Source organism: Pleurodeles waltl, chromosome 7 (genome assembly GCF_031143425.1).
Source record: "Pleurodeles waltl isolate 20211129_DDA chromosome 7, aPleWal1.hap1.20221129, whole genome shotgun sequence".
NCBI classification, from domain to species: Eukaryota; Metazoa; Chordata; class Amphibia; order Caudata; family Salamandridae; genus Pleurodeles; species Pleurodeles waltl.
This window is the reverse complement of record NC_090446.1, coordinates 59,510,817-59,537,685: the sequence shown is the minus strand read 5'-3', so window position 1 is coordinate 59,537,685 and position 26,869 is coordinate 59,510,817. Positions and strand designations below refer to the sequence as shown.

Genomic DNA, 26,869 nt, shown 5'->3' with positions numbered 1-26,869 from the left:
AACATTTTCCAAGACACGGGTTTCCGGACATAGGCTTATTCGCCATGGCAGAAAATGCAAAATGACTGAACCTCACATCAAGAGTGAGAAAACCAACTGACTTGATCAACTGGTTAAAAGATTTTCTTTATGCCGTCCCTCCGAGTCCATTGATTCCAACGGTGCTGCTCAAGCTGAAATTGTTTAATAAATAATGATTTTAGTAGCACCAGAATAGCCCAGAAAGTGGTAGTATCCAGAACTACTTCACCGCTCCATGAGAACCCACAAGAGGTTTTGATGCAAACAATCTACTATCGAGAATGCATGCCAAATTTATAAAAGTTATGAATTTGGGGGCATGACTCCTTTGGTAATTCATTGTGAACACTTGAATCTCCCTCAAGACTGTATGGACATTCTCAATGAAGTAAACATCCTAACACAAGAGCTTCTAAACTTTAAAGTGGAAAGGACTTATCAGATGATGCCTCATTAACAATAATGATTTAAAGGAAATGTCAAGAGAATGTAATTTTGCCCTGTTTACTTCATTTAGCTTGCTCATGTCTACAATTTGCTTGCATTAAACTTCATCTGGATGCTACTAAAGTATATTTAAATTGCCTAATTTATGTTTATTAACACATTACGAGTACAAAACCTCAACCTTCAGATAACAAAAACACACACATACTTATCTACACCTAAGTATGTAATCAGCCTCTGGTGGCATCAATCGTGGATGGCCCAAAATATACAGGTGAACTGATGAACGCAACGAAGTCTACAAATTACTGATGTCTTAATATACCCACAACAATCAACATTTCAAAATTGCCTAATTTATGTTTATTAACACATTACGAGTACAAAAACTCAATCTTCAGATAACAAAAACCCACCCAATGTAGACAATTCCAATTTGTGTGTGTCACAACACGAGAATAACATACAGACTCCAAAAATAATTATTTCTATGACTGGGACACTTATGAAATAGATTTAGAAAAACATTACAAATTAAACACCCATGATTTAGTGGTTTGGGTACTCATCAATGTTTCGCACCACCTTCTCATATATAAAGTATAGCAATTTTGTATTTCAATAATTAAGAGCTAATAGAATGATCACCTTTGGGTAACAGGTGTATGAATTGAAAGCCTACAGGTGAGCTTGAGTATTTCTATCAGCTTGTCAACAAATTAAAGGTTTTGCTATCTATAACATTATGAGCTATTTGATCTGACAAGAATCTTATGTCACTAAAATAGATCAATCAAAATAATATTTTCTATTACTTGGCAAACAGCATGACAAAATAAGCAGCCAAAAGCAAGCACATACATTTCAAATGACTACGTACTACCACAACGGATAATATTTTCATTGTACAATGCCTATAAGTTAGGAAGGATACACAATGGACACAAAAGTCAATTAATCCATGTAGGCACTCCTCTTTAAATGTGAATCTTTTTGATTAACACCTACTTGTTATGAATTTTAAACCCTGGAGTGAACAGTCGCTCATCCAATTTAATGGAAGAGCTCTGAATCATTGTTAACTCATTAAATTCAGTATTCCTTTCTAAAAGAGGTATTTACAAGAAAAAGTAGAGCACATATTTCGCCTTCTTAGAGGCTCATCAGTGCAGTGTAGCTCCCTCGCAACGAATGCCTGAATTTTCATTATCTCTACATTAATTGTCTACCCTGAGTCCATGTCAATCCTCCAGATGCTTCTTTTTAGTAACAAAGCACCACAAATGCTGGTGCTCAATGGGTTGACTGAAGGGGAGGTTCGACCTGGGTATCCAAAGCAGATCAAATACTTACATATTGCCTGCAAAACCTAACAGTATAATGGCTAAAAAGAACTACAGTGATACAAACATAACTTGCCTTTAAAGACTATCATTAACATGTGAAATAATCCACAACATGTCACTTAAGGCAGATAACACCTTAAATAGGAATCTTCAAAACAGAGTTGAATATATAGATTGTGCTCTCTGCAAAAGAACAGACACCCTCATGTCTTCTCCCTAAATATACTGGACCCTTATTCCAACTGATCACTTGTGTATCCTGCAACACATGAACTGGGCCATGACATCCATGTCAGAGTCACTGCACAGGGCAGTGTCAAAGAAAAAAACAGGGTTACGGATAATGCAGAGGGTCTCCAGATAAGATTTTGGAGCTGACAATAAGGAGTATTTCTGAAACTTAGAATTGGAAAATATAACTAAAGGGCATGGGCAAGTTAGGTAGGATTATACTCTCCCCTGGAATAACAAGAAACACAAGCTACTAAGAGTAAAAAGGGAGGTGACTAATCATTCGATACTCGAAACTCAGATAGGATAGAGTAAGGCAACGGCCACTTAGTACTCGCCACAGGTTGGGCAGTTTCAGTAACATGTCTTCTTTCAGATGTCCAGCTGTTTAAGAACACTTTTATGAAAACCAAGATCAATGCCCAGTAGTTACTTAACTTCCGTAATTTTCTCTCTGGTATATAATACATCTAATTGCACTTACCTCGCCTTATGAATACTACCAGGCACCAGAATAGACAAAGAGAATTTTATCAGCAATTTCTTCCCACATTTTGTAGGTGGCCTTGTGTGGTTCTGAATCGGATTGATCCTGCCCTGAAGTGACGTCTGGCCCCTACATAGCCACCACGTTTGAGTGCTGCTGTCAGTTACTTTCTGACATCTATCCTCGTCACTTGAAGTTGAGCCCCTAGGAATCAGTTTGTGCCAGTGTGCAGATCTCTAGATTGGAATCTTATTAGAATGGACTAGAGGAGTTCAATCCACAAAACTGGGAGAAGGGTGGGTCAGTGAGGAATCTGCAATTAGATAAAATGTCCACCAGAAAGAGCATTATGAAGGTACATAACTGTTCTTCTGATGGATACTTCTAACAGCAGGTTCCTCACCTTTTGAATAGATGCCAAAGCAGTCTGTCCCCAGGTGGTGGGTCTGTGGACCAGGAAGTCATGCAGGACAGAAGTCGTACAGCAACCCACACTCCAGACCTGGCTATTCAGGCAGTAGTGGTTCGTGAATGTGTGAGCTGATGCCCATGTAGCAGCCTGCCAGATGTCCAAGACTGGCCCACGGCACATCAGCGCAGTGGTAACAGCCTTTGCTCTGCTGGAAAGAGCATGGGATTCTTCTGGAGTCTGTTTTTTGGCCCATCTGTATCAGAATTGGATGCACAAGACAATCTGTCTGAAGACAGTGACGCTTTTTTTTTTCTTCATACCAGTGAAGCCCACAAAGAACAGATAGTCCACCCAATGACCCTTGGTCCGATCAATGTGAAGCCTCAGTGCTCTCTGAGTCCAGCTGATGAAGTTTATCTTCCTCTTTGGATGGGTGACGAGGAATGAAAAAGGCTGGCACAGTGACAGAGTACTCAAAGTGGAAGAAATTACTCTTTGTCCTGAGAACCGGCACAAAGTTGGTATACGGTGGTAGGACAGTTAGTACTTGTAATTCACCTATGGGATGAGCTATTGTTGTTGCTATGAGGAATGTTGTCTTTAGAGTGAGCAGTCAGAGAGAAAAGATGTGCACTGGCTCAAATTGAGTACACATGAGGAAAGTGAGAACTGGGTAGGTGTCCCACAGAGGCATCATAAATGGTGTTGACGTGAACATATGGGCCAGCCCATTACTAACAGATGATTTAAATAAAGATGGCTAATCTTCTAATTGAAAAAGCAGACAAGACAGTATTATGTTAGACAACTGTCCCTGTAGAGGTTCTAAATTTCAAGAAGAACACAGGACAACAAACCTCTCCCTGCATCCAGTATAGGCTGTTTCAGTTGAGGGATGCTAGGCTTCTAAAATGACACTCACTACTTTGGGAGGGAGATCAAAAGGAGTCAACTGTTGATGCTCAACCCCAAGCATAGAGATGTAGGTTGGGAACCTCCGGCTGCAGGTCCCTGCCATGCTTCTGTTACAGGAGGGCCTTCTTAAGGTGCAGCTGGATCAGAGGACAGATGCTCAAAGCCAGAAGTTCTGAGTACCACACTCTCCTCGACTCATATCCAGAGGTCCTAGGCTTGGACTCTGTCATTCCTCATCTACTTCAGAACTGTGACCAGGAGAGGCAGAGGCGGTATGGCATACAGCAGTGTTTTACTCCAATCCAAACGAAAGGCGTCTCTAAGAGAGAACACTCTTGGAGCTCCAATATGCAAAACCATGCACTGCACATTCGCTGCCGCAGTGAAAAGAATTGAGCAATGGTCCTTCCTACTGCTGAAAGACACTCTGTGCCACTTCTGACTGCAGCCACCATAGATGATATGCCAGGCAATGTCAGCAGAGTTTACCGACCTGGTCGTTTAAAGATTCTGCCAGGTGCTGTATGAACATGGAGAAGACAATTCTTCTGAAGGCACGGATCATCTTGGCAGACGATCCAACTCAGCCCTATTTTTGCAGAACCCCATGGCGGTGATGTCTGTGAGAAATTACACCAGTGTCCCTTGATGGATAGCAGGAATGCTTTCAGTGCCAAGGGAATCAACTTTAGCTCAAACAAGGTTATGTGGAGGTAGGTTTCCATTGAAGACCAGAGTCCTCTGATCTCCATCTCTTTCCCAGGTTACCACCCGAACCCAGCAAAGATACGCTCTTCACGACCGTTAGGTCTATGTGGGGTAGAGAGACGGGTCTACTAATGGTCCAATTGTGGTCTAGCTGCCACTACTGCTGATCTTTTGCCGTCTTCTCCAACACCTGAATGGAATCTGAAGGGTACTATTGGTTCTAAGCCCACTGAGACTTCAAAAACAACTTCAGAGCCTGCATGTGCCACCAGGTGTGGACCACAAGCTAGATGCAGGAGGCCAAGAAGACTCAGAGCCTCTCTCACTGAGACCGAGGTCAAAGGTTGAAACACTGGGATCATAGCCTAAATATCATGGACTCAAAGGAAGGCCTGGCAGAACACCATGTCTAGTATGGCTCTTATGAAGGGGAGCTGCTGTGAAGAAGTGAGGTGGGATTTCACCACGTTGATGGAGAAAGTGCTCCTTGACTACCTGAAACAGGCATCCCTCAAATGCAACACAACCATCCAGTCTCCTGGATTAAGGACAGATAGACCTTTGGCCATTATGAACAGTTCCTTAATAAGGAAGAAATTCAGCGAGTGAAGACTGAGGACAGGTGCCTCCTTCCGCACCAAGAAGTAACTGAAGGAACAACCAGTCCCAGCTTCAAGTACTCATACCCCTTCTATGGCTCTCTTGTCCAAGAGAGCCTGAATGTCCAAGTGAGGGTGTATCCATTTTGGACAGTTTGGAGCATCCATTGGCATCATGTGATGCCCTGCCACCCCTGGAGGTAAAAAGCGACCCTACAAGGGAGCTGCAAGGGTAATTTAAAGTGGTTTTGCAGTGTCTACGGAGGGAACGGCAGGGTATTGGATAGTTTGTTGCTTCTATGGGCCTGGACGCTGGCAAATGGATCCCCAGCCTCTGCTTCATGAGGCTGGCGGGGGGTTCCGCTATGGCTGAGACAAAGTTAGGTGTAGCCGCTGCTAAAATACTCTTCCGAATCCTTAAAAGGCGCCAAATTGTTGGGGGAACTCTAGCGCAAGCTGTGCCAATCCAATGGCGCACACTGTTGCCTTGCTCTCTTTGAAGGGTTCCAAAGCTGAATTCACTGCATCTCTAAAGAGACCTGTAACACAAAATGGCATGTCCATCAGGCATTTTTATAAGTCATTTAGGAACCCTGTGGAGCAAATCCAAGCATGGAGTCAAAGCACCACACTTCTCCATTCTGCCCTACCCAAGAAGTCTATATCGTCCAGGCCAGAGCATGACACATACTTTGCAGAATCTTGACCACTGTTTACAATCTGCTAAAGGTTCATCCTGAGATGCTCCAGGGTTGCTGGCAAGGTCCCTGTCTCCATGTATCGCATGGCATGGCTAGCAGAAAAGAACATACATTTCATAAACTTCTGGTGAGAAACGCACTGGGGTTAAGCCTGCTGCAAGAGGCCTGGACTACCAGGCTGTCGAGTGTGGGGTGTTTTAGGAGAAGGGCAGGATCTGCCAGAGCAGGTCTGTGTCTACTCACTAAATGTCTATTAACTGGTGGGCAAGATTATGTCTTCACCCAGGAGCCCAGCAGCTTATCTTGTGAGGTCCGCCCTGTCTGCAGGACCCCTGTGAGGACATTGGTCTTGACCTCAGTGGTGGGCAAGTCTAGGCCAGTATCTGGGGAGGTAGTGCGACCACTGGCAACTTTGAGATACAGAATCAGCTTCTCAACATCAGGAACCTGTGAGCGGTCATCATCAGGGTCAGGCAGGTTATAATCTAGTAGAAGAGTCCCAAAATTGGAATTTCCTAATGTAAGAAATGGGCGCAACTTCGGTGGAGGCTGCAGCAGATTTGATTCAGAGTCCAAAAGGACTATCGGCTCCTCCTCCTGTGTCAGTGTTGAAATTTGGAGTTCCAGCGTATATTGTGGTGCCATGTGTGTCCCGGGATCGTCCCTTGGCCCCAGAGTCAAGGTTGAAGGACGCATTCTGCAACAGATCCTGAGCGGTAGACCGAATGAAAACCCCTTAGGAACCTTAGGGCCTAAATGCAGTCCAAAGGGATCCGGTAGGGTACTAGAGATTTGCAGCATGGCCTTTTCATCAGCTGCAGCATCACTGACGAGACCAGGAACGGAGGTTAAGTCAGTATTAGAACTAAGATCTGCTAGAAGGTCAGAGACAGTGATCACAAACTAGTAGTGGCACGAGCACCACGCACTCCTCAGTGCGGGATGATGGGAAGCCCTGTCTCGATTTATTTTGCTTCTTTGATTGGCCCCATTATTTTGAGAGCACTTGTGGGTTTTACCTAAGGAACGATAACATGTCTATGCCATCAAAACCTCAGCTGTTTTCTGTACAACACAGATGAGTTCAAACACCAGAGACAGATTTTGTGTAGGTCTCTCACTGACATTTGTTTGTGGCAATCCTTGCACGGTTTGACCCCGAGGCCTTAGAAGGATGCATGTCCCTTGCATTGTGGAAAAAAAAATGCAAATTGTAAATGTACATTTTTGGCAGACAGAATTTGAGGGAGCAAGTTTTGAATCCACCTTGGAAGGTGGGGAAAGAAAGAAACCAACATCAGCTTGCAGAGGTGGTGGTTATGCAGGGGAACCAACATCACGAAATGCACATTGCCAGGTACCAATGCCCAAGGGAACTGCTGAGGAAATTCTCCAGGACTAGACTGGCACCAGGGGGTATTCAAAAAGATGAGAAAATAGTAGTTACAAGCATTCTTCAGAAAATAACTTTCAAGAGGCTGTGTAGTGATGGGGGAAAAAAGCAAAACGACTCTGATGTTCTCAGTCTGTCGTTAACTGCAAGACAGTGGAAGTGACACTGTGCAACAGCAGACAGGCAGGTCTGTCTAGCTTCAATGCAAGTTAGTGGCTATTTTAAAAACAATGACTGTGACAGAAGTCAGACTTCCTGAAAAAGGGCAATGCACTTTCAAGAACAACCATCTGAACAAACCTAGTTCAGGGAAAAAAGTTGGAAACATTTTTTTTTCTTTTCAATCCAGGAGATAGTCCCAGTAAAAGATAAGCGATAAAAAATCCAGTACAAGTGGAGCAACTGCAGATATATGCAGAGAGTCCATAGTCAGTTTTTTACATATAAAAAGACTTCCGGTCTGATTTAGAGTTTGGTGGACGGGTTACTCCATCACAAACCCGACACAACATTCCGTCTGTCATTTCACGATTTGCCTAGGATAGGATGGAATTGTAATACGGCGGATGGGATATCCGTAGGACCTAAATAATGGACATAGTGTTCAAGCCTGAACAGATGCCCAAACGACAGTAAAATGTACTCAATTATCCTACAACTCTTGAAGGTGGATAGCTGCAACCAGTAGACCATCAGTTCTTCCATTGTTTCTTGGTGCAAACCCAGTTCCTCTTGTTATAGCAGCGACCAGAGCCAACTGCTACCTCATTTAGGTAGGCACAATCTGAATCCCCCTCAACCACGAACCTGAAACAAAAATAAAATAAGTAATGTTAATGTCATACCAAATCATATGACCAAACTCCATTACAGTGTCATTTCTCTTTTTATTTCTTGAGAATCAAAACTGATAAAAAAAAAAGAAAACAACACAAAAGAATCCTGCAAACTGCGAACAGTCACTAAACAGCACACAGCTGGGCAATACATTCAATGTATTAAGTGGAAGGAAGAAGACAAAAGACAATTTTAAAAACACTGGTCAGAGAGCAAATCCTTCTCATTTGCATTTGGTGCAGCCCTCAAAATCGGCGGCAGATTTGTTGGGGTTTATGAAAGCTAATGTTACTGCCATCTGGATACTCAAATAGGCTTCAGTGATGCACCTCAAACTCTTCCGAATAAGGCCATTCCAGATCCATACCTGGGTTTTGAGGTCTGAGGAGGAGCAGCCACAAAAATAATCAATTTCTCTAGAAGATGGACAAAAATAAACTGTGAAGTAAGGTCTTTCATCAGTAACTTTTGATGTTTGTTAAAGACACCCACCCAAAATTCAGCTGGTGCCGGGCACATCTCAAACATGTGTATCCTATTTAGGAGCTGCGTACAGCATCTGGTGAGTTAAATACTTTTTGCCATTTCGTTATTCTAGATGGAGAGAGATAATAATCATAAAATAAAAATATGCAGTGTTGTTTAGCCTCGGTGCAGCTGGTCTGAATTTGATGTGACTCTTACCAATAAAATAGACAAAATCTGCTTCTGTTATTTCCTTGCCATCCCCTTCAGATCAGTTACCAGCCCACAGCTGCATATCAGCAAGTCTGTCACTGAGCAGAGATATATAAAAATCTCAAGTAGATGGAATTTATGTACCGAGAATATCATTTACAAATGCAATGCTTTGAATGCATTTGTATTCTGAGAAGGAATGTTAAAAAAATAAATCCTTAACTGAAAACATTTTTAAAAGCCTTGGCCAGACTAAATTCAGTCTGTAATCACTCGCATAATTTGAGATTTAGATTTTTGCAATTTAGAGCAAAATGGAACAGGACAAGCTATTGTACAGACTCTTGTGACCCCGTCCCCTTGTGACCTCACATTTCACATTGATACGTGCTTGAAACGGGTGTGGTGGGCGGTCGTACGCTCTGCCCCAGAGGGATTCCTCTTAGTAACACTGAATGGTAACAGGAGGCAAAGACTAAATGATTTAGGGCCTGATTGAGATTTCGGTGGACGAGTTACTCCGACACAATGGTGACAGACGGCCAGTCTGACAAAATATAAATCCCACTATGGCCTATGGGATTTATATTTTGGCGAACGGGCTATCGTCACTATTGTGACGGAGTAACCAGTCCATCGAAATCTAAGAAGAGATAAATTCTCTTCCCTCTTGAAGGTAGTTTTGTTCCGCCGGCCTAACTGGGTCCAGCTGGCGGCCCGGGCTCCTCACAGTTGGCCGGAAGTTGTGACTTTGTATTGGTCTGGCACAACCAGATGCCCACACTTGGTGCTTTCTGCACTAAAATCCTTAAAACTGCACCTCTCTGGTCCTTCTGGCCTTGTTCTTTTTATTAAACATGACTCTATAAAGCTAATCTGGTATGAGATGCTTTTTTGTGTGGTGTCTACATCCTATTACTCTTTGAAGTATTGCACAAGTACTTTACACATTGCTTCAAAATTAAGCCTGACTGCTCTGTGCCAAACTACCAGAAGGCTGAGCACAGGTTACATTCACCCTGAGAAGTATTGTGGTTGATGCTTGAGTAGTGTTTCACCCCCTCAACCACAAACCCTATTTCTTACACCGCAGAACAATGCTTCATGGTCTCGGACTGCCCTATATTTAGGGATGACATTTATTTCTGGCAATACTCTAGCACCCTGAAATTCTTTTAATTTAGACTCAAATAGGCAGAGGTGAGTTCTCTCGCACTCTCCCCATTAGTATGCTTTCAAGGCTCCGTAAAGCACCTACCACTGGTGCTCAAACCCACAGTAACATTCTGCTGTGAGCACCCTCCCTGTCTCTCTAAAAACCCTATGTAAAAAAAGTAGTGCAAGGTAACCACCCCGCACAAAGGTGTGCATATGAGCCCTGGGGGTAGGGGTGGAGCGTTGTATTAGCTCAAGGGTACGACCGATAGACAGTGCCAGATGTTCAACTGAGAAATTTCAATTGCTTAGATCCCGAGTTCCAAGCCGCTAGTTCAGGAAGGAGGAGATACCGTTAACAGAAGAATGGAATGAGCAACTTCTTTCTTCCCTTTACCTCTAATGCCATATGTCCAATAAAGCATGCTGCGTCATTAACTGTGTCAGTGTCTTAGCTGCTGCTATTGGTGGCCTAGCTGACCATCCATCTAGAAGCTCGGTCATTACTAAGTTAAAGTCCCGCCCTCATGTCATTGTACGGGCAGATAGCTGAAGGCACGTTGTGAGGACCATCTGATAGTAGTTCATTGAGTTCACATCAGGGCCATAGACGTTCACAAATGATGTGGGTAAGCCCCAACAGCCCTTGGACCATCATCTAATGCTCTTAAGTATCTTCAATTACATGTAGCTGGTGGAACGGGGTGTTCTGCTTCGCAACTCCTGCACACCCAGAGTGCGGAGCAAAGTCCCACAGTTCCCCATTTATGAGCTAATGTTTGCATTTGCTCCCTATGCTTTGCCAGGTGGGTCTCCTGCAGTGAGCAACACCACGCTACACTAAATAGGCCAACACTTGTCTCTCATTTTGTGTATTGGTAGTCCCCAAAACATTCCAGGCAACCCTGTTAAAAGTGTGTCTACTTGTGCAGGTTGATTAAGGTTAGGTACCATAGCAAGATGTGAACCTTTCTTTTACTAAGCATAAGATGGCCTAATTACCATCCCAAACGAGTAACATCATTAACAGCCCTGTTTCCTTCCCATCCACACCAACCCCAAACTTCTCAGTTCTACACAGCACCCCCACATTAATCATGAAATAAAAAAGAAATCAGATCCCCCTTGATGTTGTGATGCTGTTCCGCTCTAGGCATCGGGGAGGCGAAGAGGCAGCAGCAGGTTCTTTACACAACATGAAGATGGCTGGGAATACAATGTAATGGTGCAAGCAACTTGTCATCAAAATAAAGCGAGAAGGAGAGCTTCAGCAGCAGTGTGTAAACAATCCCTCTGAGAAAATGGCTAACTAGATGCAATCAGAGTAAGTAGTTGTCAGAGTTGAAAGCTGTTTCCCATTGCTTCCTCTTGGAGTGTTGCAAAGGCACACTCCTTGTCTTTCCAGAGTGGGAAAATAAAAATGTAGGATTTTCCTTGTAGCATTACCTTCAACTTGGCAAGATGTAGCATCTATTATCAAATACTGCTTTCCTGTTTCTTCATCTGCAGCATAAGCTCGCCTAGCCTACTCTTCATTCACAGTGAAGTTCAGTAACAAGGCATCTGAAGACAGCACATGGTAGATTGTCAGATCCAGCACTCTCTCGGTCTCTGCAGCGCAGCATCCCAGCGAGTATAGGCCTCCTAGAGCATCCACCTGTAGCCCAGGAGCCACAGACTGGTGAGCTCTTTTCAGAACACATCAGTGAACAGCTTCTCCACAAAAACATCCATTTTCCAATGAGCAATGATTCAGAAACACAATGTATATTTATATCCATTCTGGGGGTCTGCTTGTCTAGACGCTGAAACATAAGATCAGGTCACATTGTTCATGTCTCAATTCCGCGGTCTATGGTTGACAAGGTGCCATTCGTTTCAATCAAGAACGTGTCATATGCCTCAGGGAAGCTACTCTGGTGCTGCCTCAACTCTGTTGAGGAGGAAGAAGCTGCGCCTCGAAGGTTGTGGGGCGCTTCTCTTCTAGTTGGCCGTCTAAAGCCTCCACATGCAGATTGTCATTTGGTATTGCTGGAGAATCTTTCAAGTATCAAAAAATTACTTTCCTGCGGTAATATACATTTTAATAATGTGTGTTCTTCACGCTTCCTCACGTCTTTGCACCTTCATATGCCCACCAGACTAGAAATCTCTGGAAAGTGAAGGGAGACGAGAACGTGGCACTGTTGATGTGGTCAGGTTCCACCATGTGTGGTGTGTAACCAGTGGCACCAATCTGTCACCGGTGGCAATAATGGTGCCACAAGTAATGGCTGTGGGACAATAGGTCTAACTATGCGTTAAGGTTCTTCACGCATTAGCCCATTTGTGTGCAGTGTTGCGAGTGGGACAGTGAGCCATTCTACGGGTGAGTGAGTATGTGGATAAATTAATGGCTTGGTGTCTGGATTGTAAATGGGGGGGTTGCTGCGGTCTCTCTGCTGGCAATGATGCAGGAAAGAAGAACAACCCTGCAGGATACCTAATGAGATTAAATAAGAAAAACTCTAAGTGAAATAAGTAAACACAGTTAAGTGACCGCTGACTGCAGACCCACACATGCACTCCTGGGCAGGAACACTAAATATATATAAACCTTACACAATAATGAGCCAGTTCCTGGCGTCTATTAGGGTTTAATGCATAAATGATATCTGGATGATATGCAGTAGAAACACCAAATACCCAAGCATCAGCAATAGCACCCCTAGCCTTGCCAACGAAGAATGTTAAGAACTAGATTATACTCAGTAGAGAAACCTAGAAATGTGCCTAGAGGCAGAAAGCGCAAGTCTGTAGTACTATCTATATTGCAGCAATGAATTCAGGCTACAACAAGCATTTGCAATGCAATGGGTCTCGTGTTTGCTCGAGTTAGACCTATTAGCATTGTAAATTCCTAAGTGGACTTTTCTTGCCACATAAATTGAAATTGAAAAGCAAAACAGTTGACATAAGCGAGCTGATTCAAAGCCCCAAGACCGCCATGAGCGCAAAGGAAGGACACGAAAGGAAAAAATAAGTTTGCTCGCAGTAATGTATCGGCAAACGTGCAATTATCCATGTAACAGGGTGTGACCTCAAGGCGGTAACAAAACCGCCCCAAGGAGGGATAAACGTAAAGCGTTTGCCAATGATAACGTTTGCACACTCAACCTAAAATGGTAATGGTGTGCCATCCTGCACCCTTGAAATACAGAAAATGTAGGCATGAATTGCCTCTCTGTAACTCAACTACGGCATAGAGCGTCACCTGCCGGTGACTTGTTGAAGCGCACCATTCCAGCTCAGTAATGCTGGCAGGCTGCGAAACACCTCTTGGCTAGGGTGACCACCTGGCATTGGTGTAATTTCAGGACAGTGAGTATAAAAATTCAGGACAAAGGGTCAAAATTCAGGACAAAAATTCGGAACAAAAGGTAAGTTTTACTGACCTTCAGAGGCGGTCACGCAATAGTATACAAGTAAGTAAATAGATAACCAACATAAGTACAAGTCAAGATATGTTTATTAAAGGTTAAAAAGCAGTAAAACACACCAAACAAAATTGCCCACCAATGTACCAGACATTTGTCACGGACCGTAGCACTATACGTTTTAGTGCTTGTTTTTGAAACTGTACTTTTTATCGGAACTAGCAGAAGTCTGAAGTTCTTTGTTCCTCAGAGAAAACTGATAAAAATCTGCACATGAATGTTTCATGTTCACCTGGACCTGCAATTCTGCCTTAACAAGCTCAACGTCACACCTATTACGTGTGTCAGTCCAGGTGAACTTCAATTGTGAAAAAATCCTCTCGGTTGGTGCGTTGCTGCCCGGCAAGCTAAGTATAAATGACATCAGTTTTTTTATATTGGGGACATCACATGGCAACTTTGAGAAAGCACTCAACCACTTCTGTGCACATGGCAAGTTAGAGCCTACCACAGCCCGCAAAGCAGGAGCAATTAAACTGTATTCATTGAATAAGTACTGCACGTCCAGATGACGGCTCAAGTTAATTGCATCAGCAGCTTTGCAGAGCTGCTGAAAGGTGAGCACTTCTCTTAAACAGCATGGCTCTATTGCTGACAAGTAATGGCTCTCTGAAAAATCAAACCATTTTTCTAAATACTTTAAGGAGCGCTCCAAAAATGTCAAAAAAATCTCTCTGCATGGTTGCGCTCAACTCTGAATCATGGCACATTACATAATTGTGCACTTGGAAACCAGAGAACCGATTTTCCAGTCTGTCTTTTAAGTTGTTCCGCAATATCCTGAAGATGCCTGGTACCTCTGGTGCGCTCAACTCATCCTTCTCAAGCTGCAGAATAGACACATTGAATATGATAAAATGTCATGAACAAAGAAAAGGTAAGCTTCACCGCGTGACATGGCGGCCTCCCCACTTTCTAGCCCTAGAAAATCCCATATTGCTGTAGGTGTTTTTTCTTGACCTAGAGAAAGGAAATAGGACTTTAGGGCTGCCCAGCACTTCAACAGTCGATCGATGGCTGGGAACAAAGTGAGCCACCTTGTTGGGACATGCCGAAACAAAGGCTGCCACTCCAGGTCCACAAAAGAAAAAAATTCTCTCAACTCCGCTGTTCGCTTTGCTGAAGAAGAGAAGTGATTGTAGACCTTTAGAACAAAGGATTCAACATCCATGGAGAGGCCATTAATGGCTTGTTTAGCACAGTTGTGTAAGATGTGGGCAGGACAGTTTGCAGGCAGAATGTCTTCATTTGCTCTCTTCAAAAGCTGAAACACAGAGTGATGTCGGCCATAGTTGACACTTGCGTTGTCTCCACAGTATGCAGCAGCATGCTCCAATTTCAACCCATGCTCTTTTCATTTGTTTGTGATCTGCTGTGCAATCGCAGTAGCAGTCTCAGCATCATCATCATAGAAGTCCAGCAGAGTGTAGGTCACACCGGATGTGAAATTGAAGTGCCGCAACAAAAGCGGATATAATTTAATATTTCCTTTGTTGGAGGCATCGCTGCAAACTGAGAAATATCCATCCTGCAAGTCTTCATATGCTTGCTGCAACGATAAAGGTGCAAGCACTGTTTTTGTGATACTTGATGCCTTTGTGCGGCCACAGGATGCTTTTGCCGCAATAGAAGAGTCTGGATAAATTACTTTGGACAGCTTAAAGCCACAATCCAGGGAGCGATAGGAGATATGATGTTTGACAGCATGATACACCTGGGTCACCTCTGCAGCTGGGACCTAAAATAAACCCAAAAAAATGAAAAAGGGGTATAAGCGGCACGTAGATTAAGTCTCCACTGATGAAGAAAACGCTTTGGTTCTTAGAGCTGCAAACTTAAATTCAAGTGTCAGCTACCAAGCCAAAAACAGTTATAATGTGCTCTTGATATGGACAGAGTGAGAAAAACATGTTGAAGGCAACCTGACTTGGTAAACACAAATGCTGGCATAATCAACAGCAGGGCGGGCCGTACAAAGAGTGTGACAAAGTAAGAAGAGTGTATATGAATTACATGCGAGTTAGGATATGTTATGATGATGCATACAATGACTTACTTTAGCTACTTCCGGCTGAAAGCTTGGTTGCAGGTATGCCGAAATGGTTGCCATCTTCGCCCTGCCTGAGGCATTTTTCTTATGCTGTGATCCTGCCTCATGTGTTTTAATATCCCGCTCTCCTCCATAGGCAATGGAAAAGTCTTTATTACAGATGTTGCACTTGACCTTGTACACATCGTCTGAAGACTTCCGGATGTTGGGGTGTCTAAGTTCCCATTCTGGTCGGTACTTCACAAAGCGTTTTTTTGCCTTTTTCTTGGGTGGCTCAGGCACGGAGTATGCCTGCGAGGTAGATGTCGCATCTGAAAGTCCTTCAAAATCCGATGTGAATGTTGCCTCTGCGGCACCTTCGCCCGACTCATAACCAGACATTTTTTGTGTTTTTTAAAGTACTCTGTAAAATACGCAGCAGACTTTATGTAGATGCATACTGTCTTCAATTCTTCAATGAATAAATTAAGTCTATCAGGCACTTACTTTCCTCTGTGATGATCACTGAGGTGTGTATGTTAGGAAGCATAGTGACGTGCAACTTGGAGTGGTGTGGACAAACATGCACTTCATGGTTTTTCAGTATGCTGGTGGCAGGGTGCATACTCGGACAACCAGAAACCCAATTCCCAACAACAAGCACGAACTAAACAAACAATCACACTCTCAACTGCGAGCCACTGAGGTAACCGTTAAATAATATGAAAGGGTTTTCATTGCAAAACTTCAACATCCAGTAGGCACCCATGACACCACTGCATTCAGCTATATGGGAGTTTCACAAGTGCTAATAATGCTTCAGTCTTGGCATTCAGTTAGAACACAATTCAAGACAGAAAAAACATGTGTAGGATATAAGAAATGTTCACAGTACACAGGTACACATCCCCACTTGGGTCTGACTGTGAGGGTGCAACCACCATACACCTTTTTATGGCTTTTGGAACCTCTTTCCAGGACCAAGGGGCCATACCTCACATTTAGGTTTGGCATCTGCAAGAGAAAATTGTATTGTGCAGTCAATCAGTACACTAAGTTTGTGGCCCTTTCTTTTGGTTCATGGTTCCGAAATGAATGATCAGGGAAAAAGCTCCATTGTCCAATAATATAGATTATTTTGGCATATCCATCACCGTTGTGACGGAGTAACCCCTCCCCCAATATCTAAATCAGGCCCTTAGTCTTGATTGATAGCTCATCTCATTGTGAGGCCTACAGAAACCACTGTTCTAAGTCTCATTTTTTCAGATATACGCCACAGCAAGAAAAGGCATTTACTTCAGTGATGTTCTACTTTATACCAAGTTTAGTGTAATTCCATTCTGCCATTCATTTCTGTAGAGCTATCAAAATCTATCTTCAAAAAGCAGTTAAAATGAGAAATGTAATTTTTTTGAACAACTTCTTTTTGCCCCCTACTTGATTGATCTGCATAAAGCTCGTCATACAGAACTCAAATGGATATGCATGTCTAAATAAGGTTTCGTGCATATTTTTCAAGTGGTGACCCAAAAACTATAATCCAATAAAACAGGCCTTCGATAGAAAGTCAGACCTAATTATACCAAGGTGGCCTGTGTAATATATAAACATGATGATGAAATCATACATGATCTTCTAATTGTTGATATTTAGATCTACTCCACTAATAAACACACACACACACACATTTACTCCTAAAGTACAAAGTTCAAAATCCATCTTATTAACACAGTAGAGATATGTTGATAAGAAAAACACGGTTTACTGCCTCAGAAATTGTCTGTTACTATGATTTTACACAGGACAACAACCATCCCAATAGCCAAGAGCAGTGGTTCCCAACCTTTTGACTTCTGTGGACCCCCATTTTTTCAATTCTGGAGCCCTAATATTATTACATTTTCTAAGCAGTCGCGGACCCCCTGAGGAGGCTTTGCGGACCCCCAGGGGTCCCCGGCCCACAGGTTGGGAACCACTGGCCAAGAGGACTCTTCAACATGATTATACCTCAATTCACACAGTTAAAACTTGGCATCCTGGTTTTGAATAAATGCTTTCAATTTAAACAAATCCACGTTAGTAATATTGCGGCATTAACCATATATGCACATGTGCAGGGTGTAATGGGCTACACGTTACCATTTTTGAGTGAGATAGGAGCATCATGACCCACGTGATGCTTCAAATGTTCCTTCCCCACATTTAGCGATGTAATTAATAGCATACTGCGCCCTGCATATCGGTATATATACTGTACATCTACCACATATCATTAGATTTCTGATATTTTGGTAGTTAATACTGAAATTATGCATATGAAGACTCTTGTAGATATTTGCTTGCGCCATTCTGAGATATAACCATCAGCCACAGTTTATGCGCACATCCCTGGCTTTTTTTTCTATTACATCTGCCAGATCTTTTTAACCCGATTCACGAAAAAAGCGTTGTCTGTGTAACTACCAACCCATCTTTATACAGTAGATTTTTACAAATGTTTACCTAAATCATAGAAACAACAAGCTCCACAGAGGCGTTTGTGATGATTTACAGACTTTTTCCAGAGCCAAGCTCACTTCCCTCCTCAGCTGAGTAGTAAAACTAATAATAAAGGTAACACAGTTGAAAATATTTGCCATCCAAGCCCTCCAGCTAGCTAGTGAAAACTAGCTTCCTATCAGGGTTTGTCTAATTTCCAGGCTGCTGGAACGGAAGAAAAATCCAGCACGTTTTTGCAACTTACCTTTTAAAAACGCGATCGCAGGGTGTAATGGAGACTGGCAGTTGGCTTCGTGTTCCCACCGGCTCTTCTGGGACTAGGAAAGTCACGACGTCGCTCTTCCGAAGGGGCAAACAGGAAAAACAAAGTAGGTAACTACTGGTAACGTGCTCTGCACGTCCTGATAAAGCAAGGCTGGGCTGCCTAAAACTATTCTCATTGGCCCTGATGCCCTGAAGCATCACAGCCAATGAGAGAAGTCCTCCAGTGGAGCAGCGAGCACTAGGATTGGCTGATGGATATCAAGCCAATCCTAGGTGCTTTTTAGGGACTTTATACAAAGTCCTGCATAATTATAGGAGGGTGAGACAAGCCACATCATTGGCTGTCACCCAAAACCATTGAAATTACGGACAAATGGCGTCCGTGAAAGAAGTCTTCACGGACAACGGACAAATGGGTGAAATTACGGACTGTCCGTGAAATTTACGGACGGGTGGTCACCCTACTCTTGGCAACAGCATGGGGCAGAGAACACCTGATCCTCCAATAAACAAATGACGCTGTGAAATGGTGACAGTGGAAATAAGAAAGGAACCACGGTGACCGGTCAGCCTCCTTTTTATTAAGCAAGCCAGTACGATGAGGGAGCAGGTCTGATCAACAGTGCCTCCAGGATCAACTGACTCAAAGGGAGCTCCAGGGTCGTGGACGTGTCACCGGCCATACATTCCACCATGGAATGTACATACGCACACAACACACGCTGCCTAAAAGAAAAGATGCAAATCTTGCTCGATGAAAAGTAGTAGTTAGTTAGTTATGCTTCAGTTTGGTTTAAGTATCAAACATGGAGAAAAGAGATAATTTGCCTCAGGAATGAAAACTATTTTTTATCCACAGGCAAAAAAAGCCCTGCATGTTCCTACTCATGGATCAACGTGTGAAGAAAGGAGCAACAACGTAGCAATACTTCTTACAGACAAGTGTTCTGTTAAGTCAGACTTTATACGTGATTCGCCCTAAAATGATGCTTTAAGGGGCGCCTGCTTTGGTCACAACTGTAATGTACGTACAGACAACTAGAGATGTACTGATCACAGTTTTCTTGCACCTCCCAGATTCCTTCCACGTTTTAGTGGGAAACTGCGTTGACTGTAGTTAGTGGGACAGGACGTCCCAGGGGTAGGACGAGTGTCATAACCTCAGGAAAAAAGGCAGATAAATCTTGAAAGATTAACTTTATTCAGCAGCAAACGCAGTGACACCTGTAGGTTAGGAACCACAACAGCATCTGACTATGAGCAACTAGTGCTGCCCAAGGCTTTAGAGACAAGACCCTTGTTTTACTACGACAAACCTTTGCGACCCACCTAGCTTTAATTGGCATCAGGCGGGCAATTTTCTATTGTAACTAAAGCATCGTGTGATAGCGCCTTGTTATTTTCAGACAGCATATTTCCATTGAAATGGCCACTAAGTTTTCACAGACATAGGGACTTTAGGACCCCGGCGGTGAGTGTTAATGTGGCGGTAGTACCACCAACACGCTGGTGGTACTACATATCAATCTCCAGCCCAGCGGCACAGACACTAAAACCATGGCAGTAGGCCCTACCGCTGACAGGGAATTCCTTCAGTGTCACCGGCAGGTGGCTCCCCACCCCCAACACACACCTGACATGCCCCACCCCCCTTCATCCAAAGACCCCCACTCCTCCATACACACACTAACCCCACACCCGACATTCAAATACACCCCTGATACAAACACACACACACGCCCTCCGATCATCACCCCCCCAATACACGCACACACCCACAGACACGCACCACACATATACCCAATCATTCACACTGGCATACATGCATTCATACATGCATACTTCCAGACCTGCTTGCACACAATCACACTGACATGCAGACACGCACTCACCTCACCATTCTTACATGCATTCACTCACACAACCACGCAAACACCACAACACACATGGACACATTCACACACTCACACATTCATGCACACAGTCAGACACACACAACACCCCCTCACCCCCATCCCCTGCCGGAAGCCCGACTTACCTTGAGCGAGGAGGTCTTCCGGCAGGGAACGGGAAGGGACACTGCTACTGCCAGCATATTACTTGCCATAATACCGCTGGTGGCGTTATACTGGCGTGGCGGTGCTGGTGGTAGCAGCGCCACCTTACCACCATCCGCCACCATGAACACTGCCGGATTTTCACCCTTCTTGTGGCGGAAGTCCAGCAGTGCTCATAATATGGCAGACAGATGGCAGCCGCAGTGGCGGTATTTTGGCGGCCGTCACCACAGCGGTAGGCGTTTTTTACCGCCAATGTCTACACTGCACAAAAATGATACTATGTGGAAATGGGGTTTCAGTGAATATTTATTATTTCTGCATCACCAAGTAAAGTGTCTTGGTTTTTTCTGATCCCATAAAACCTTTGTTTTGACCACTTCCGAACTGGAAAAAAAAATGTAAAAGAAAGTACTTTTTTTTCGCTTTCCTAATTAATGAGTGTGTACAGTTTGTTTACAGGTATTTACATTTTGTTGTGTGTTCTATAAAAATGATACCTACAGCCTTTCCTTTCAAACTTTATGGACCAAAACAAGATTGCAACATAATTCACTTTGTTTTTATTTATTTGACTGCTAAGGGAGGAGTTTGTAATCGCCAATCCCTTTGTTAAATATAAATAATACCATCAGAAGACACAGCCTGACATTTGACCTCTGTCCCTGAAACACAGCAAATGTGAGAAGATAAAAGCGTAAATTAAAGGCATCTTTATTTATTGTTTGGACTTTCACGACCCATCAGAAATCAGCTATCAACCCACAAGTGGGTCGCTACTCTTAGTTTGGGAAACACTGCTCTAAAAATTTAAGGTAAACAAGGATTGAACACGGTGATGACACGTTCATAGACTCGTAAAGCAATAAATACTGAGTGGCTCCAATACATAGTTGACACACAGTTGTGCTAACAATACTACAATCCTGCCTTCCTCCACAAAAGCAATGAAAAGGAAAGACAGGAAAGAAGGAAGAAAGCGCACAGTACTATACAAGTGAGATACACACATTTAACACACACCCCGAAAGGTAACCAGAGGCACATGCACATGACTACACAAACAAGAACAAATTCCCCAACTGCTAGGTAAACTCATTCACACCAAACCCCCTCCCCCACCATCCTAACAGCCCATGAGACCTTGTGACCCTCCTACTAACAGGCATACTCTCCACACGTGTGTGGGCAGCAAACGCTGTGACTCCTGTAGGCCAGACCCACAACAGCAACGGACTGGGAGCATTCTACGGTAAGCGAGTATGGAACGCTGTGACGACACACGCAGTTATATTACATAACAGTGCAGTGGCCTGAGTACGCGGTCGACACCCAGGTGCACTAACAATACAACACTGAGACAGGTATTACTTTCTTTCTTTAAGCCAGTGGGGATTCGATGTGGCTACTCCGAAAGTCACTTATTAATATCACTGCAGAGTTAATGGTTTGCCCCAGAGGAGTATAGACTGTTTGTGCAAAGGAATGTGTCTTTGATGTAGGGCAGAGACCCAGGGTGCAGTCAGCAACCCGTCGGCCATGCCAGGTGGTGCTGCACTCACTTTTATGGGGATATTGCATTATCTATATGGGTAAGTGGAGCACACAGGACAGGGAAGTGAAGAAAGCAGGATGTGGCTCCTGGACATAGAGGGCGACCAATGTTCTCGTATGGTCTTGCAGAAAAAGATTCTCATTCACTGCTAATATCAACATACAATTTCTTGATGCTTCACTTTGCCTGTCTAGAGCTGCCCACTCTAACACATTAATCACATTTCTAAGAGAGCTCTAATGTAACAAAAGTGTACAGCATAGGTGGGGGAAAGAAGAGGGATGTGGCTAAGGTGGGTCCCTCAGACCTCGTCATGGCTTCATAAGCAAAAGCAAGATAGAAGCAACATGAAAATGAACCTCTCTGCCTCCTGAACATTATTTTAAAATGTTGGTAATTTAGTGGACTTTTGTAAAGACTGTGGACTTTTTACAATTTTACAAAAGTGGTGAGTTTGAATATTTTTTACTCTTTGAAAAAATCCTGGGTCTGTCTGTACCTCACAGAAAAAACCATAATTAACCCATTAACAGAGTTACACATTATATCAGACCCGATACATGATTCTTCAACCCCAAATCAAGTGTCAAGTCAATACCATAAATCCACTGTAAGAAAGTGAAATATTATTAGGGGTGTATGGGAGTCCACCACAAGGAATAAGGCCACAAAATTGTCAAGGTAAAACAAAAGTTCAATAACTTAAACTTGAACTCAATCTCCTGGTACCTAAGGCACGGTGGAGTCAGGCTAAACTTTAGAAAATTTGTTAAGTATTTATCAGTAAGAAAACAGTTTAGAGAGCCAAAACACAACACAACACAAACTATATATTTAGTCAAACAAAGCAAAAAAAGACAATTAGTACAGTGCCATGAAAATGACAAAAATCCAAAAAGGAGAGCCAGAGAGATTATTCTTTAAAGCTTTAAGGAAAAAAGCACCAAAAAAGTAAAACACCAACTAGTAGTTACTAATTGCAGCTGACTGGGATGTGGGAAGGATTCCAGGCTGCCTGCAATTGAGCATGGGCTCAGCTACACCAAGCAGATTCATTTTGGTTGAAGATTTTACCTTTTGTCTAAGGTAGAGAGTTTGGCAGAGAGGGAACTCTGTCATTAAGGAGACAGAATACCCTCTCCAGCAAACTGAAGTTCAGCCCACCTCATTAAGAGTTAGGCAGAACTTCAGCATGTCAGTGGCAGAGACCTCTCCATCTCAATTGCTGACACACCTCCGATGGCCCGATAGAGTAACAGCAGTCAGAGGTTTGGCCAATTCACCACCACATCAATTTAGATTTCACTGTCAGTCACCACCAAGAAAAATGGTACTGAGATGTGAAAACTGCAGAATGACCGCTACGCCACGGGAAGACAAACACAATGGTGTTGGATGTCATTACTTTTTTATTCTGTAGAATACCATCCTGCTTTGGGAATTTGTTTTTGAAAATAATAAAAAAAGGTTAAAGGTTTGACGGATGGTCACTTCCTCCTGAAGGAGACGCTGGTCAAACTTTTAATACAATGACAGGCACCACCATAATGTTGGTCCCTGCCGATGTAAGAGATGTCTGCTAGGCCAGCGAAGATTTCTAGATTTGGAGGACAGGTACTACATCACAGTGATGGGAGTATTTTACTCATATTTCCTTGACTATGTAAAGAGCACCCTCAAAAATCGAAAATCAGGCCCCTATTCTCTGAAAGGAAAATTTACATCCTCCAGATGAGCAAGGTTACATGATGTGTCCCCCAAAGATATTACAAAGTCAGATAGCAGCCGAAAAGAGGTTATGCTGAAGCCATTTATTTTAGCGGGGAAAGCTCAGAGAAGGAGAAATTCAAAATGCAAAACCTTCACCAGGCAGATATTTTTCTCTCCTTTTCCTAGATTAGGTTTCTGCTTTGAAACTTAAGACTTTTTTATGACACCCAAAATTCTCCAGTGGTGTAAACCTGACCCTGGATCAAATGAAGTCCCTTCAAAATCGGACATCTCCACAGCAAGGTCCCACTGACACTTCAGAGTTCTTGGAAGTCCCAACTTCTCAGAGTTTCTAGTGCACTCTCTCTTGGTTGGTTCTAAAGCTCCCAGGACCTCAAGAACAGCACACAGGGGCCAGGATTCAGTCCAGCAGAGGTCACCAGCAGGGCCCAGTCCAGGTCCATATGCAATTAGTCTGTTGTGCACTTCAGGAAAAAGGCTTCTTGCAGTTTGTTGTGTCCCTGCAGCCACACAGGAGTTCAGTCAACCGAACATTGGAGTCCATGTCTTAGTCCTGGGTACACGTAGAAGGTCCAGCCTGTCTGATCTCCACACAGGTCTCCAACAGGAAGGCCAATCTACTTCTGTACATTCTCAGGTCAAGAGTGTTTTGATGAGCTGTGGGTGAGGTGCCACATTTGTAGGATTCGCTAGCCAATGGAAAATGGTGGAAGGGACTCCTTGACACTCACTAAACAATGGGGAAAAAGTTCCCGGGGCAACACTGCCCACGTTTGGAGCAGATCTTGTTTGCCTTATTAGACACCTTTGAATTGGGCACTACTCTATGTACAATCTAAGACAGTGCACCTTTCTGTCTTTGGAGATGGCTGATGTGCCAGCCAGGGGGGGCTTAAGGAAATTAGCCTTCAACTAAATTAAACTGGTTCTGGAGCCAGCTCCCTCTTCCAGCGTGCTGGTGCCAAGCTGGTTACAGTGTATCGTAGGAACAAAGCCTACTTTTTCCCAGTTTTCCCTTTACACACAACTACAAATGACCAGGTATCTGCCTCATTCCTTTCAAGTTAATGAAAATTACTGAACCCTCTCCAGTTGTCCTTCCTGAGTTGATATGAGACTCATTATTGCATAAGTTACACACAGATCTTCCTGCAAAAAGGCCTATGCATTGTCTCTGTTTTGGTAGATGTTTTCACACCTTATTAAGGGGACGAATTGACAGGGCTATCTGCTAGCAGGCAAATGACTATTAGCCCACTGGACGTTGCAGCAGGCACAGCCTGACGTTTTAAAAGTCACTTTTCCTATTTATTTATGAAAATATAATTTCACCACTGAATTTGACTTTTAAGAAACAAACATAGGGGGTCATTCTAACCCTGGCGGTCCAAGACCGCCAGGGCTAAAATGACGGGGGCACCGCCAACAGGCTGGCGGTGCCCCGCAGGGCATTCTGACCGCGGCGGTTCGGCCGCGGTCAGACAAGGAAAACCGGCGGTCTCCCGCCGGTTCTCCGCTGCCCATTTGAATCCTCCATGGCGGCGGAGCGCGCTCCGCCGCCATGGGGATTCAGACACCCCCTACCGCCATCCTGTTCCTGGCGGGTCTCCCGCCAGGAACAGGATGGCGGTAGGGGGTGCCGCGGGGCCCCTGGGGGCCCCTGCAGTGCCCATGCCAATGGCATGGGCACTGCAGGGGCCCCCGTAAGAGGGCCCCACTTTGTATTTCAGTGTCTGCTTTGCAGACACTGAAATACGCGACGGGTGCCACTGCACCCGTCGCACCTTCCCACTACGCCGGCTCAATTCTGAGCCGGCGTCCTCGTGGGAAGGTTGATTTGCCCTGGGCTGGCGGGCGGCCTTTTGGCGGTCGCCCGCCAGCCCAGGGCAAATACCCAAATACCCTCAGCGGTCTTTCGACCGCGGAGCGGTATTTTGGTGGGGGAACTCTGGCGGGCGGCCTCCGCCGCCCGCCAGGGTGAGAATCACCCACATAGTGTTTGAAATATTAAGTTAGCTTGTTTCAGACCAAAGTTAGATTTAATTCTGAGCTTTAGTTTTGCTAATAGGACAATTAAAGTCCTTGACTGTGAAAACAACTTTTGGGGGCTAGTCGCTGTAGGTAAACGCTAACATCAAATTCATGCATGTACCAATTTTAAATACTAGGCCCACTTAAAAAAAAGAAGATTTTTTTTCCTCTCAAAAATGGTTACTTTGGCAAGTCCACTTGCAGATTTAAAAGCTACAGTCTTGGTGACTTTTCTTTGTCAGCCTAGTGGATGGCATGATATGTGCTGTAGTCCATAGGTAACATTTGCCTTTTCCAAGTCACTTGTGTATTTCCTGCACCAAATACTTTGCTCTTGCTGGCAATTGAAATATGCTAAGTGGTTTTTAGCCACATTTACCATGTGTTGGACCTGGCTTGGCACGAGCAGTCAGGCTTAACTTAGAAGGCAATGTGTAAAGTATTTGTGCAATAAATCATACAATACCACCATATAGCACCACAAAAATACACCACACAGTGTTTAGAAAAATATATAATATTTATCAGGATAATTGTAGGTCAAAAAGAATAAAGTTGCAATGGAAAATTGTAGAAATATCACAGAAAAGTGATATAAAGTGTCTTAAGTCTTTAGAATATAAACAAAGTCTCTGTCAAGCACAAGTACCTGGTTGGGAGTGGAAAAATCTCCTCAGAGGGCCACAAGAGAAGAGGTGCGTGGAAAAAGGGTGTGTGCGTCGATTTCTCCCCAGCACACACGGACTTGCGTCGTTATTTTCCACGCGGGGAAGTCGGGAGTCGTTTTCCGGCGCGCGGACAGTCTCTTTCTGTGGATCGCGGGGATTACCAGATGTCCCGGGTCTGTGCGTGGATTTTCCTGCTTGTTCTCCGGCTGCGCGTCGGTCTGCGGGGCTGCGCGTCGAAATTACGATCTAACGGCGGGCGTCGCGTTGATTTCTCCTCTAGACTTCGATCTGCGGGGCTGCGTGTTGAAATTACGATCTCACGGCAGGCGTCGCGTCGATTTCTCCTCTAGAGGTCGGGCGGCGTTGTCCTTGCGAGGCCGTGCGTCGGATCTTCGATCGCGCAGCCCCGCAGACCGACGCGCAGCCGGAGAACAAGCAGGAAAATCCACGCACAGACCTGGGACATCTGGTAATCCCCGCGATCCACAGAAAGAGACTGTCCGCGTGCCGGAAAACGACGCCCGACTTCCCCGCGTGGAAAATAACGACGCAAGTCCGTGTGTGCTGGGGAGAAATCGACGCACACACCCTTTTGTCACGCACCTCTTCTCTTGTGACCCTCTGAG

At 44.1% G+C, this 26,869-nt stretch overlaps 1 protein-coding gene across 2 annotated transcripts in view; it reads right to left on the bottom strand.

Moving 5' to 3' along the window:
• Nucleotides 1–808: 808 nt before the first annotated feature.
• The window catches only part of LOC138303627 (C-type lectin domain family 2 member B-like), a 49,400-nt gene continuing 23,339 nt past the window's right edge, over nucleotides 809–26,869 (bottom strand). The window contains exons 5-6 of one of the 2 annotated variants that reach the window (XM_069242924.1): nucleotides 15,463–15,859; nucleotides 13,453–15,144 (exon numbers count right to left, since the gene is read on the bottom strand). In XM_069242924.1, coding sequence (XP_069099025.1) covers nucleotides 14,761–15,144; nucleotides 15,463–15,837 — 759 coding nt within the window. In that variant the 5' untranslated portion in view covers nucleotides 15,838–15,859 and the 3' untranslated portion in view covers nucleotides 13,453–14,760. Of the gene's footprint in view, nucleotides 8,068–13,452; nucleotides 15,145–15,462; nucleotides 15,860–26,869 lie in introns of those variants that run through there. The other variant, XM_069242925.1, reaches the window with a different exon arrangement.